General features: G+C 42.0%; 1 protein-coding gene across 1 annotated transcript in view; it reads right to left on the minus strand.

The window, feature by feature from the left end:
- Positions 1 to 14,134, minus strand: part of Lrp2 (LDL receptor related protein 2) — a 163,093-nt gene that overhangs the window by 70,831 nt on the left and 78,128 nt on the right. The window contains exons 23-33 of the mRNA XM_052182629.1: positions 13,536 to 13,655; positions 13,331 to 13,447; positions 11,878 to 12,255; positions 10,557 to 10,805; positions 9,251 to 9,462; positions 8,456 to 8,640; positions 7,605 to 7,833; positions 6,712 to 6,889; positions 5,304 to 5,432; positions 2,278 to 2,444; positions 1,626 to 1,769 (exon numbers count right to left, since the gene is read on the minus strand). Of these exons, the coding sequence (XP_052038589.1) occupies positions 1,626 to 1,769; positions 2,278 to 2,444; positions 5,304 to 5,432; positions 6,712 to 6,889; positions 7,605 to 7,833; positions 8,456 to 8,640; positions 9,251 to 9,462; positions 10,557 to 10,805; positions 11,878 to 12,255; positions 13,331 to 13,447; positions 13,536 to 13,655 (2,108 nt within the window). The remainder of the gene's footprint in view (positions 1 to 1,625; positions 1,770 to 2,277; positions 2,445 to 5,303; positions 5,433 to 6,711; positions 6,890 to 7,604; positions 7,834 to 8,455; positions 8,641 to 9,250; positions 9,463 to 10,556; positions 10,806 to 11,877; positions 12,256 to 13,330; positions 13,448 to 13,535; positions 13,656 to 14,134) is intronic.

Consider the following 14,134-nt stretch of genomic DNA (forward strand, 5'->3'; position numbering starts at 1 on the left):
CTCTACTCTCTCTCTCTCTCTCTCTCTCTCTCTCTCTCTCTCTGCCTTTCTCTACCACTAACTCCCATCCCCTACTCTGAATAAACTCTATTCTATACCATGCCTATGTGTGTGTGGTCTTTCAGGGAGAAGAGGTGCCTGGACAGGGGCCTGCCTGGGCACCCCCTTCCCCCACACCGCCATGCCACACTCCCTTAACCCCCAATCCTCTCTTTTTAAGCCCCTTCAGTATGCAAATAAACTACTTTACCCAAGGCCAGGCTGAACTGGACACTGACCTGGATTTTCCCCACTGTGTCTGCTGCACTGGGAGCTCAACTGTAAACTAGCTCGGTTTCTGCAGTTCAAGTGCCCTCGTCACTTGTTATACACCTACACATGTTCAGTGGTTCCCTGAGGCTGCTCCCTTTAGCTCTTGCTGCTAGACACCTACTCAAGCCTTTGGGAACTTTAGAGCAATCAAGAGTATACTCATTACCACTTTTCTATGAGGGCCTGTTTGAGCAATGTGATTCTCAGCAGCACATCACGTTTTGATGACCTTCAGATTATGAATAGTATCTTCCGACACTGCCAAATGGAGTTAGCAAGGTCTACGTTTCTGCACTCATTCCTGTCACTGAAGCCAAGCATTTCTTGACTTCTCTCGCCCTCATTTGCTTATGTAAAAATGTTTGCACCACACAGGCCTTCAGAATCTCATCACTGCCAGTCGATTCTATTTGCCTTGAGACATTCCACAGATTGGCATTTGTGCCTATGCAGTCTCGGTCATTGTGAATCACTAGACGTCAGATCATTGTGAACTTGTAAAGTTCTGCTCCGCTGTGGCCCTGTGTCAAGCTGCTGTGCACCTCCCTCATCGCCAATAGGACTCTCACCAAATGAACCAAAGAGCTCTCAACTGACCAGCTTTATGTCAATGATCAGGTTTACTGACTGTCCCTCTCATAAAACCCTTCTCACTTTCAAAGCTAGCACGAATTAATATTCCTATACATGCTATTCTTGTCCCAGAGTGGAGAAAACCAATACTGGTGGCCTGGGCTTACTTCGTGTGATTTCAATCCTACCCTGCATCTAGAATTTCTTCTGGGAGCTGAGATATAAAGAGCACTTATCTCAAAGAGGAAAGGAATGAGAATCAAATTTCCATTCTGTCTTTCACTGTTAGAAAAACTATATTGAAACCATAATGCGATTCTTATCTGGGAAGAGAGGAAGCTATAAATTTGGTTAATAACTGATGTCTTCTATGATTTTAATTAACTTTCTTAGTATCCTTTATAGGGCACAGTGGAACCGATAATTTTTGTAAGAAACAATATAGAATAATAGGATGTTCTATTAATTTATTTTCATAAGGTAGTTTTTGTTTCCCAAAGAGTTGCTGGTATTTTTTGTTGTGGTGGTAGTGATGGTTGTGGCTGATACTGCTGGTGTCTTGTTTCATAGGTGTTTTTTAGTTCAACTTTTAGTCTGGGGTTTGAGAAAAGATCTCACTCTGTAGCCCAAGCTGGCCTTAAAATCATAGCAGTCCCCGAGTTCAGGATTAGCAGCCTGAGAACATATCCTACAAGAATCTAACAGCATTGTTTGTCCCTACGTAACAACGGAAGCATTACCTCAATGGACCGACTTCTGGGGGTGGTATAATAAATGTTTCTTGATACCCAGTCCAAGGCCAGGCCCAAGGATGACCCCAGCAGAGACAGAGGGGCAAACACTGTCCTGTTGCTACCGTCAGTCTTCACTCGGTGAATTTCGCCCTGGAAAGGAAAACAAGGCTTGGTGAGCAGATCTGAGACGGGAACACAGCCCAGGCCCTACACAGAAGAAGCCCTCCTCTTCTCTCCTGACTCTGCTGGATGACAGGGTTTTCTTGATGCTCCTCACTCATCATGGGGAAAAGAAAAGGAAAAAAAAAAAAGAGCAAAGTTGAGTTCCTGACCTGTCAGGGAAAAAATTTGCTATATAGAATCTCAAAAGTAAAAATTAAAAGCACACCCTAAAAGTGGCCCAGAAATCACGAAGCAAGACAGACAGCAGACACAAAGATCTCCTCATTCCCTTTTTTCTTTCTCCTGGCTCTTTTCCCATTGCTTCCACGAACAAGGGAAGAATGCCAAGCAGAAGGGTACTGGAGAAATCTTTGCCCCAGAGGCAAGGATTCTAATCCGAAGTCCCCAGGAGCACCATTCAACACCTTGCTGGAATTCCCTGAGGGAACTTTGTCCTAAATAATGGCCATGCACATTGAGGACACCGGAAACTTACCGGGTTCTCAACCCAATAGATGAACTGCTCTGAATCATCAAATTCAACATCATAACCATGCTGGATCCCAGATATGGGGACCATGGCATCGTTGCTCTTCACCTCAGGATCGAGGGAGATTCCAAAAATTACATTTTCTCTTACAGACATCAAGAAAGGTTGGTCGCCTGTAAAAACAGCAGTCAAAGTGATATCCCAGCACTGCAGCAATAACTACCACACACAACAGATGTGTCTCGAGGAACCACAGGCCTGCAGTTGGTAATGCTTACTGTATCGTCACTCATGGTGACAAACTACCGGGATTAGAGTCAGAAAGTTCTCCTCCCTCCCATAGACAACCTTAACAATGAACAACTGAGCGTCAATCTGCAGGGAAGGGGGAGCTGAGCGATAACTTGGTGACTAGCAACCTGCCTCCTGCTTCTCAGATATCATTGAGTTAATAAATGCCTTCCTTACTAGATTCTAATTCACAAAGTAGCACCATTACTATTGTGTTTCATTTTATCACTATTGTAAATCTAAAGCTTGATGGGAAGAAAGCCTGAAAGAAAAGAATTGTCCAAATACGTATCTGTAGTCAGGGAATGAAGAAGCAGCTGAGTCGGAGAATGTTTGATCTTGCTTTCAGGAGACCACTGTGTGTGTGTGTGTGTGTGTGTGTGTGTGTGTGTGTCTGTGTGTCTGTGTGTATCTGTGTGTCTGTGTCTGTGTGTGTCTATGTATGTGTATGTATCTGTGTGCCTGTGTGTGTATCTGTGTGTGTCTGTGTGTGTGTCCTTTTGTATATGTCTCTGTGTGTGTCTGTGTATATGTCTGTGTGTGTATATCTATGTGTGTACACAGTTAGTAATAACCATGTAACTGAATGGATAGAATTCCCCGGATAGCCAGTGATGACATAAAGGCCCGGGTTGCAAGCACAACTCCTGAGTTTGAAAACTGTCTGAGTGTGTAGCTAGAGTTCGTCTGCTTGGTTTGGTCATGGTGGGAAGTATATTTCCTCATTTCACACTATAAATAAAATTGGAAAAACCAAGTCCAATGAGATGATAGCTCAGTGGGTAAAAGTGCTTATGAGTTTGAACTCCCAAACCCACAGTGGCAGGACAAGTGGCTCTGTAAGTAGTCCCCTGACATCCACACACAGTAGTGTGTGCACGCATCTATGAGCACAGGCACACATATGGACACAAATGATAATAATAATAAATATTATTAACTACCTCATAATTTCCACAACATCAATAACCACCACTGGATGCTTGCTTGTGTATTCTTCCAGAGCTTTAAATTGTGGGTTTGGTTTTTGTTTTTGCAATGCTGACCCAAGGCCCTACACAAACACGCACTGCCCATACTGACAACTCCAGACCAACTCCAAACACTTCAAAATGATACCCGAAGGCTTATGTTAAACGATTAACGTGTTCTCTTTCATGTCCAATATCAGACAAGCACTGCCAGGGCTATTCCAGAGTCTCAGCAAACACCGCTGAAGGCAAAAGAATAACTAAGTCACGTGAGATGCTCTTCTGCCTGTTAGGAAGTCATTTACATTTATTGGGGAAATGTGTAACTTTTTTTTAAAGTAACTTTTCCTAATAAGCATATATTGACAATCAGGCTACACTTCAGAAATCAATTAGAAAATACTAAAGGCCACTAACAAAGGCAACCCATGGGAAAACCACAAGGGGAATATTTTTGTGAAATGACAAGTGATACTTTTTAGAATCGCTACCAGAGACTGGTGGTGGTGGTGGTGACACATTTAATTCCCACACTCAGAAGGCAGAGGCAGGCAGATCTCTGAAAGTGGGCTAGCCTGGCTTAGACAGTGAAGGCCAGGACAGCCAGAGCTACATAGAGAAACCATGACATGAAAAACCAAAGAGAGAGAGAGAGAGAAAAGAATCACCATCATATAGTAATATGGATGATACCAGTCCCCAGTGAGCAGCTGACAGTCCTTGTCTAGAGAAAGAATTCTTTGTATTTAAAATATCTATGCCTAGATTAATCTTCTCTGAAAGACTCAAGGATACACTAAATTAAACAATGTCAACAAGGATTAGTAATGTAATTAATCTCTGAAGAAAAGTAGAAAATGACAATCCCTGTTGTAAGTATTGCCAATAATTAAAACCTTTCATCATGAAATTCTCACTGCACACTGTCCCATGTCTGGAGGGGCTTTGTCTTAAGTAACCTCACCTGCATAGCCTGCAAACACCATAAATGTCCTGGACCCATGTCTATTTTCCATTGGAAAACCTAGTTTTCCCAGAGATTTGGACTTTTAATTTAGAAATATGTTATAATTAACCATTTAGTTTCAAGTTATCTCTAGCAATTTGTATCAGTTTCTAAATACGTTCACTCTTCTTCAATGAGAAAGGAATAGACTCAGAGTCACTTTATACGTTTCTAAGCAATAGAGGGTGGTTTTTCAAAGAGGTATATGCAAGTACACACTCTTGAAGGAATCATTTCTCTTCTCTTTGCAATCTCCAAAGCACTTGACATAATACTTCACATACCCTTCAATCAACCTGTTAAGATAACTAAGATTAAATTGCTCAAATAGCCACTTGTAATATTTCTCACAGAGACAGAGCTTATATTTCTAAGGTATCAGATGATAATAATAACGATATTGAAGTTGGAGTCATAAGACCCAGGATAGATCATTCATCATTAACTACTTTTATGAGAATAAAAAGAAAGGATAGAAATGGTCCTGAAAATGTTTAAGCTGTCTACCTTTTAAATGGAGAATTTGAAAGTCGCTACTCAGAAAGGTCAGGTGTAAGAAAGCATGGGGTTAAAGGTCGTTTAACCACACACACAGGTAACATTAGCTCCATAGACAGAACCTATGTGACAACTGAGGTGCGCGCTGGAATCATCCCCCTGAGAATCCTCACTGAACAAAGAGGAAAATACCATGCACAAATGGGTTCTGGGCTTCCACAGCCTAGCACAAACTATGACAGGTCTGATCATCAGGGCACGCTTACCCCTCACACAGTTGACAGAATCATCAGAGAGGTTCCATCCTGAAGGACAAGCACAAGAATAATGTCTAGGCGCCTGTGCAGAAAGCAGGCAAAGATGGCTGCAGGCGGCAGAGGCACATGGATTCGGGGCTGTGGGAGAAAGAAAGAGAAAGGCACGTTTGAATATAAAATTGTCTACAGTTCAGTAGGTAAGGTCATGGTCCTACCCAGAGCTCCTGTTGTTGCAAAGGAGAATGCTTGCAGTTACCTTAGCTACTGGGCACATGAGAAAGGACAAAGTCCTAGGTTAACCCAATCTGTAACCAGATTATGAGCAGTCACTGAATTATCTAGAACTCATGGTATAAATACAATGTCTCTTTGCCGGACCTAAAAGCTATCTTCTTTCATGAAATGAAAGCAGGTTATAAGTCTTTCGCGTGACCTTGATGCTTATCCAGTGATATCTAAGTTTTCCTTAGATAGCAATCTCCAATTTTTCCACATCCTTGCATGTGCCAGTCCTTGAAAAGAGGACATCTCAGCTCACAGGGTGCTTCTAGATCCCATTTCTTCTACTTATGGCATGCTAGATAACCCATTCTTCTTCCTCACAAAAAAATATTAAGCTTCTGCTGGGTAGCAAATACCATTCAAACACTGAGAATAAATGGACTGTGCATTGTAGAAAGGAAGCCGTTCACATTGGGGGTGTTGACTGCAGAACATAAGGATAAGCAGATATGAGGGACAGCATGGTGGCCGTTGGGGGCAAGGTGGTTAAGAACAGCTTCTCTGAGAAAGCAGCATTTGAGCAGAACCCTAAATGACACAAGATAGCCATTTCCAAAAGAGACAGAAGACAGATATTCAAGACAGAGGAAAGAAGTAAAGGGTCAAAGCCAAGAACTCGCCTGGTGTGTCACTGGACCATGATGTAGTCCAGCGTGGTGAATGGAAGCCACAGAAGAAGAAACAGGGCCAGACTCTGAGTGTGAGACACCACTGGAGAGATGTGCAGAGAGAAGATTATGGGAGGGTTAAGTGGTCTCCCTCCCAACAGAAAGATCACCACCAAGGCCAAATTGTTACATCATCTGTCCACCCACACCCCATGCATGAAGGTGACTTGTGCTGGCCACAGAAGAATACCTACAAGGCAGCAGCATCATAATGAGGCCCAACAATTCGCAGCATAAAAAGGTCACAGAGCTGATTGCTGGATAAAACAACCCAATGAAGATAGATATGCACTCACCACTTACAAAGGACCTATTTTCTTGTAGTCAGTAAAAGACAGAGCAATGCAGGGGCCAGGGAAAACATGTGATACTGTGGTCTGTGAAAGGGAAATGCATTCCCAGGCACTAATATGTCCAGAAGAGAAAATGGTCATGAGATTCCCAGGCAGGCTGCTTCTGTCACTTACAAGATGGTTGCCTTGAAGGATGAATAGCGACTATTCCAAGTGGTTGGGGAACGCTGTACATTACAACAGACCGGTTCCTCCCATGCCACTTGTTGGCCTGCATAACCTGACGGGTATCACGGTCAGTCCAGTACACAGTGTCTTCAAACACAGTGAGAGCGTGTGGGTGGTGGAGAACCTGGGAAGCAGAGCCAGAGTGAGACCACACCCAGAGATTCTCCTTACATTCTTTAAGATTTCCAGTTAAAGACTGGAGACGCCAGGAAGTAGCTAATACAAGTGCTCCTACTCTAGGAGCGACACTGGGTATCAATTTTTAAAACTGAAATTCTTACAGGGCTATTTCTGCCACTCAATCCGTTATACCAGAGGTATAGGTTACTCCAAAGACCGGAAAGATGGCTCCACGGGGGTTTCCTCAAGTCACAGGAACTAAACTATGATAGCTCTTTGGTAAACTATGTATAGTCCTGCATTGGCCAATTTGTAAAACTTAAACAGAATCCATTGAATAAAACAAACAAAATGTTAAACACATAATAGGTCCTGGTTTCATTCACAAATATGAATCTAGTTCATTCACTTTTATTAGGCTGTGATTTTAAAAAATACATAAGCAAAAGACACTGGCATCCACAGATCACTGAAGTCACATTAGCTATTAATCTTTTACAAGACATGGTACAATATGACTGACTGAAATAAATATCTTAATTTTCCTGTTAGCAAGAGAAGGTTGATATCTCACTGGTTCTCTCTCTCTTTCTCTCTCTCTCTCTCTCTCTCTCTCTCTCTCTCTCTCTCTGTCATCTCATTGTGCATATGTGCTCTCAGTTCTCTTGATACTGATTTCCACTTCAGTTTAAATTTGAACTTCATTATAGCAAACTCACCAAATCACTAGCAATGACCTGCCTTCGGTTATGTCCATCATAATCACAAAATTCAATGTAGTCAAGATAGGCATCCATGAAGTAGATGAGGCGGTTAGGGTAGTCAATACTTAAGCCGCAGGGCCAGTAGATCTTTTCCTGGACAATGACTGTGCGCATGGTGCCGTCCATGCTGGCTCGCTCAATGCGAGGGTGATGGCCCCAGTCAGACCAAAACATTACATTGTCACTGTAAAGAGAGGGACACATACAGGAAAGATAACACCCAACACACAGGGCATTACTTCTTGTGATCGTAATGCAGCCACAGGCCATCTGGATGTCTTTATAATGTGCATAAAACATGCATTACATTATGACATGGACATGCCCCAATGCCAACAATCCACAAGTAATTTGTTACCCTAGCAGTTTTAAGTAATGAGTTGACTTCTCCATCTTCCGAGATTCATTATAAATGTCACTGGTGTGTAATAACTCGGGGAAGTCAGCCTCATATTGAACATAAACTGTCTAACTCATCCTATAGAAAACAGTCTAACTTACAAAATCTACTTAAAATCTAGGAAAGGTTTTCAAAGGTTCTGAAATATATGAAAGATTCCAAGGGGAATCTTTCAAAGGTTCTTTTTTCTTACTCTTACACCTATAAGGCAAATGCTTCTTCCTCATACAGTTTAAAGGGATTCTCTAAGAAATAACATGAACTGTAAGCAGAAACAGCCATTTTGTTGTATCAAAATCACAGTTCAGTGTAACTCTTCTACGGGACATTATTACTATATGCATTAATTGGAAACCTACCATACATTCAATACTTGCATGTTTAAACTAGTAAATGTCTCTCTTACCCCATTCTGGGATCTAATGCGAGTCCCCTAGGTTTTGTGACATTTTTGCTGATCAGTACTGTCCTGTGACTTCCATCAATCTTAGAGACTTCGATTGTCTCAAGAGCATAGTCTGTCCAGTAAAGGTTGCGACCGATCCAGTCTACTGCAATCATTTCTGTCACAGAGAGACCACTGTCATGTACCTACAGACAAAAGGATAAGATGCGAAAGAATAAATGGAGGTAATCACAGAAATTACATGGAAGCCTAGAATAAGAAATCTAACATGTTGGGCTTAGAACAATTTGTCTCCCAATGTAGCTAACCAGTAAGCCAACAACAATGTGTTTAGGGATAAATATAAAAAGCATTCATAGCATTAAGTAATGTGAGACAGCTGTATTAGCAGGAGGTTTCATTGTGATTTTAAAAGCTTTTACACTTGCCAAGGAGCTCTACCAATGTGTAAATACTTACAGTGTTCGCTAAAGAAATTTATTTTTATCTATTAAAAATTAAGAAACAAACAGGAGGCTAAAGAGATGGCTCAGTAATTAAAAGTACTCATTACTCTTGCAGAGAACCCAAGTCTGTTTCCTGGCAGTCACACGGCAGCTCATGACTAGAGATCAGACATCATTTTCTTGCCTTACTAGAAAACACACACACACACACATGCATGCAGGCCTGAAGTCAGGAGCATCCAGATTTCTTGAATATGATGTGCTGCCCAGGATGAGGGAGGGCCGGACCTTCTCTTGGTGAGCAACAACAGAAAATCTAAAAGGACCGTAGATAGAGAATAGTACTTACCACTCTCTTGTCTGTTCCATTTTGAAAGACACTCCAGGTTTTACCCTGCAATAAGTCACTCCAAAAGACACGACCAGTGACTGAATCAAAATCAAGAGCAACCACAAAAGAAACATCCTGGACCAGAGAATAGATGTTGTGCGTGTGGGCAGTGATATTGTCCACAATGATTTTGTCACGACTTGCTACAACTAACATCAGATTTTCAGATGCTGTGCAGGAAAAGGAAAAAAAGAAAAAAGAAAAAGAAACTGTCAATGAATCTGAAAGAAAAAAAAATTCAAGAGTCTAGTCAACATCCAGTGCATGGTATCAAACTAGAGAAATGGGAGAGTAAGACCACTAGAATTAAACACTTTAGTCTATAGACGTATCATCCTGAACATCCCTGATCTCATCAGAAGCTAAGTGGGATCAGGGGAATCTTGTTTGCTCACTGATATTCATTAGCAGGTAAAATAGTTATCGTCTGAAAGAGCTTTCTTTCTTGGATTAGTGCAGTGGGCATCTAAGTGCCAGTCTGGAGTGAGTTGTTCATACATTGATCCTTGAGCTGCTTTTATTGTGGCAATTTGCTATCTTAGCAGACTGTAGGCTTGATTCTTGGCAGGATCCAAGTTTCAAGTATTTTTGTTTTCCCCCAAACCATTAGGTGTGGCAGAGAGTTCTGTCTACTAATATTCCTTTCCCCCTGGTCCTTTTAGGATTAAGTCACACTGCATTTAGAGACTGGTCTCTGCCTTCACTGCAGCTGCTGCAACAAAATCAGAGTTCTGACCAATAAGTGTATCAGTAACAATGATGGATCTACTTCCTTAAAAGGAAGTTTCTTTTCCTAGCCTATTCTCTAAGGGAAAGAAAAGACTAGAGCCAACTTGTTGGATCTTGGGTGGAAACTCCAGATAATAAGATTCAATCTATTCCTTAGACTGTTTTCATCCAGTCCTATTGAAAAGAAAGGTTCCTTGTTTGAAATTGCTATTTTTGAAGCAAAGCTTTCATGTAGTCCAGATTGGACTTGAACCACTATGAAGCCCAGGCTAATCTGATCCCAAGTGCTGGGATAACAGGTATATGCCACTGCATCCTGCAAAAAGGAAACTTTTAAACCCTCCTCTGTTGAATCACTTTGAGAGCAGCTGAATCAATATTCTAATATCTAGAATATTCACTTTCATATGGGTTAAAACGCAGTGAATAAGCTGTCTAGTCAGACTGACCGATAATCAATCTTACCAAAGGCTTACACTTTGAGAGAGGCTATTAAATTTCCTGGAGTTAGTTCCCTTTTAAGCTTAATAATTACCTGTGACTTTGCAAGTCCGCCCATCACTTTCCAATGTATATTCTGGATCACAAGCGCACCGGAAGGAACCTCTCATGTTGACACAGTGCTGGCTGCAAAAGCCTGGAATATCACACTCATTTACATCTTCACAGGTCTTGGTATCATTGGCAAGTTGGTATCCTAGTGGGCATAGGCAGGTGGCTCCGAAGGGCCCTTGCATGCACTGGTGAGTGCAGCCACCATTAAAATGTGTGCAGCTGTCTTGATCTAGAAGAAAGAGTCACAGGGGGGAAAGTCAGACAGCCTTGCGTTTTTTGACTCACTCCCATGTAGTCCCTCGCCTACTTTAATGAGAGTTAATTAAACACCCCAATCTCTTGGGTGATCTCCATAGTGTCTTCTCTGAATTGCCTGAGGCTATTTTATCCATAGGGGTCTCTACAACCACCCTCCAGTATAGCTCCATTTACAGCTATGGGAGAATTTTGAGAAATTAATGCTGGCATCAAGAAACCAAACTGTCACCGATGAAGCAGAGAAGTCTTAACGTGCTCCCTCTGGAATTCTCCAGCCTAACTAGAAATGTTCTGCATGAAAAACTGGGAATGATCAACTGGCGAGGACACAATTTGCTTACACATCCATCATTCCTTATTCTTAGGGCCAGCGTGGCAATGGCAGAAGCAGCCCAAATATATACCTGGTCATATATTGGGTATGAAAATACTCCTTATTACCAGGAGCTCTTATGGGTAAAGAGTCAAAACACAGAACATGCACTAGAAGGGGAAATCACAGTAATTAGTACCATGTCAGCATTTACATGACACATGTGAAATCATAAGGTCTAGGATCTTCACAGTCATACCTTGCTGTGGTTCATCTGAGAGTGAACATTAATTAGAGAGGAAAGAGAGAGGACAGTAATTAGGATTACATGCCAATCAGAGCATTTTAATCACCACAAACATACAACCCCCTGGGTTTCATTGGTTATATGACAAGTTCCGATTAAAATTAGAAAATCTTCAAGTTAGAAAAGTTTACTTCAAGTTAGGACACATTACTAAGAGAGCTACATTAAATTTGATGACCTGATAAGCTGAACGGTGACATAAAGAGAGGAGAAACCACAGACACAGTAAAAAGGAATTAATGAGAAGTGTTATGCAGTCATCATTTATTGGAATTTATTGTTACTCCTACAGGGATATTAAATCACAGAGGAACTAAAATCCCTTTCCCAAAATACTATACAGGGGCTGTGACAGTGCTGGGGTACAGCCATCTACTATTCAGAATAAATTTGTGTCCAGTAAACTGTGATCGGGGAACTTACTGCAAAGAGGGGACTCGTCAGTCCCATTGGGACAGTCAAAGACGCCGTCACACAGGGCGCTCAGATTGATACAGGTGCTGTAGCCTGGGCACTGCCACTGGGAGCTAGGACAGTGAAAAGGCTGGGTAGGACAGTCCTTCTCGTCACTCATATCCCTGCAGTCATTGTCCCCGTCACAGACCCACGCCTTGTAGATGCAGTTTCCATTGTCACAGAGAAAATGAGACGGAGAGCAGGTCTTAGGCACACAGCCGTTGTGTTCGTCCGATCCATGGATACAGTCTGGATGCCCATCACACTCCCAGGTGTTAGGGATGCACGTACCATCTCCCTGGCACTGAAACTCATCCGGGTGGCACATACCAGGAGGCCTGGTTGCTAGAGTGAACAGAGGCACATGTGATTGAATTTATGATCCTTTTATGACAAAGATTCAGAGGAGTTTATTCTGGACAAACAGGCTTATGATAATGATTAAAATGGAACTAAGACTAAAAGCTAAAAGATATCAAATGCTCCTGCACATTGTGGTACATGGAAATTTTTATGGGAAGATTAGTGGATCCGACAACAAGCTATGCACTCTTGCATAAAAGTCAGAAATTCGTGCTGTTTCTTCGCGTGCCCCCCCCACCTCCCCCATCAATGAATTTACATACTTCCTTTCTTATTCCTTGGAATGGTCTAAAATGTCACTGTTCAAGCAAATGAAGAATCATAATGTCATAGGTCCCTAATCTGGGACTATAAGAGAGCAGGGTCCATCAGAATTACACAGAGTTCTCCTTAGCTCTTGGGATTAGAAGACGTTTTTTGCTTTCTAACCCTTCATAGAAGTTTAACTAAGACACATCTAACACTATCTGCCTGGCTTCAGTTACCATAGCCCTTTTATAAGCTCTCTATGGGCAAATCAACAGCTTGAATGAATGAGTCAATTCCATACAGGCCTATACCATTTCTATTTCTCAATTTGGCTTCCCAGTCGAGATTTCAGAGAAACTGCATATAGATAGGACTGGCAAAATGGTTAAAGGCTTAAAAATTCACATAATGGATAAAAAGGACTGACCCGCCCCTCCAAGTTGTCTTCTGGCTTCTATATATGTACCATGACACATGTGTACATCCACATGTGTGCACACAAATAACACACAAGCAAATAAATGTAATTTTAAAAACCACATTGTTGGATATCCTTGGAATGTGAAAATAAGAAAAGTAAGGAATTAACTATTTGATATGTCCATTTATATAACACCAGCTGTCTGCAAATCATTATATGACAATATTTCCCATGACATATCAGTTCATGTCAATATCTCATTCTCTTAAGAACACAGTGTGCTTTATGTCTTCCTCCGCTTTGTCTGAATTGAAAACTGTACAGTAATATCCAATACTAAAATAAGGGATCCTTTTGTCTGAAGTACACTGTGTGTGTGGCACTTACGACAGCCCGCCTCGTCAGAGTTGTCCTTGCAATCATACACCCCATCACAGCGGTACCTGCTGTTAATGCAAGAGCTACCGTCCGCACATTTGAACTGAGAGCTCGTGCAGTTTAACACTGAAAACGAAAGAGAAAAGTGTATGATGATAACTCCAAGACAAACAAACAGAGCACACGGTAAGGGAAAGCAGGGCCATCCACTCACCACAGCCCGCCTCATCAGATCCGTCAGCACAGTCCTTATCCCCGTCACAGACATACAGCGGGCTGATACACCGGTGGTCGGGACAACGAAACTGCGTAGGCTGGCAGGTCCCTGAGGCTTCTAATGACAAACAAAAACAAAACCAAGTTTATTTTCTGTTGACGGTCTCATCTCGGTCCTCTGTACACAGACTCTTTCAGACAAGCAGCCCTGTCAAAGCCAGCGCAGTGGGAGAACCCCGAGCGAGAATTCGGAATTAAATCTTTGGAAACAGAAGCCATTCATCAAGGAATGGCTTGTTCCTTTCCTTGAAGGAGTGTTCACCCTGGGGCTGTAGCTCATGAGTCTGTGACTGCCAAATCTGAGTGGCATGGTCATTGCTTCTTGGCCTTTTGGCTAAGAAGAAGTGTAGTGTCTGAGTGACACGGTCAGCTCACCACATGCCAGGAAACACCAATCCTGGAGTTGCTGCCATGCAGGCTGCCTATCCCTCCATAAAGTCACTGAAAATCACACACTGCTAGACAGCAAAAATTAGAAAGGCCCAACTTCCTCAGAAAGAAAATGAATTGCTTAGGCCTGCAACCAGTATAATAATT

The sequence above is a fragment of the Apodemus sylvaticus genome, chromosome 5 (genome assembly GCF_947179515.1).
Source record: "Apodemus sylvaticus chromosome 5, mApoSyl1.1, whole genome shotgun sequence".
Taxonomy (NCBI): domain Eukaryota; kingdom Metazoa; phylum Chordata; class Mammalia; order Rodentia; family Muridae; genus Apodemus; species Apodemus sylvaticus.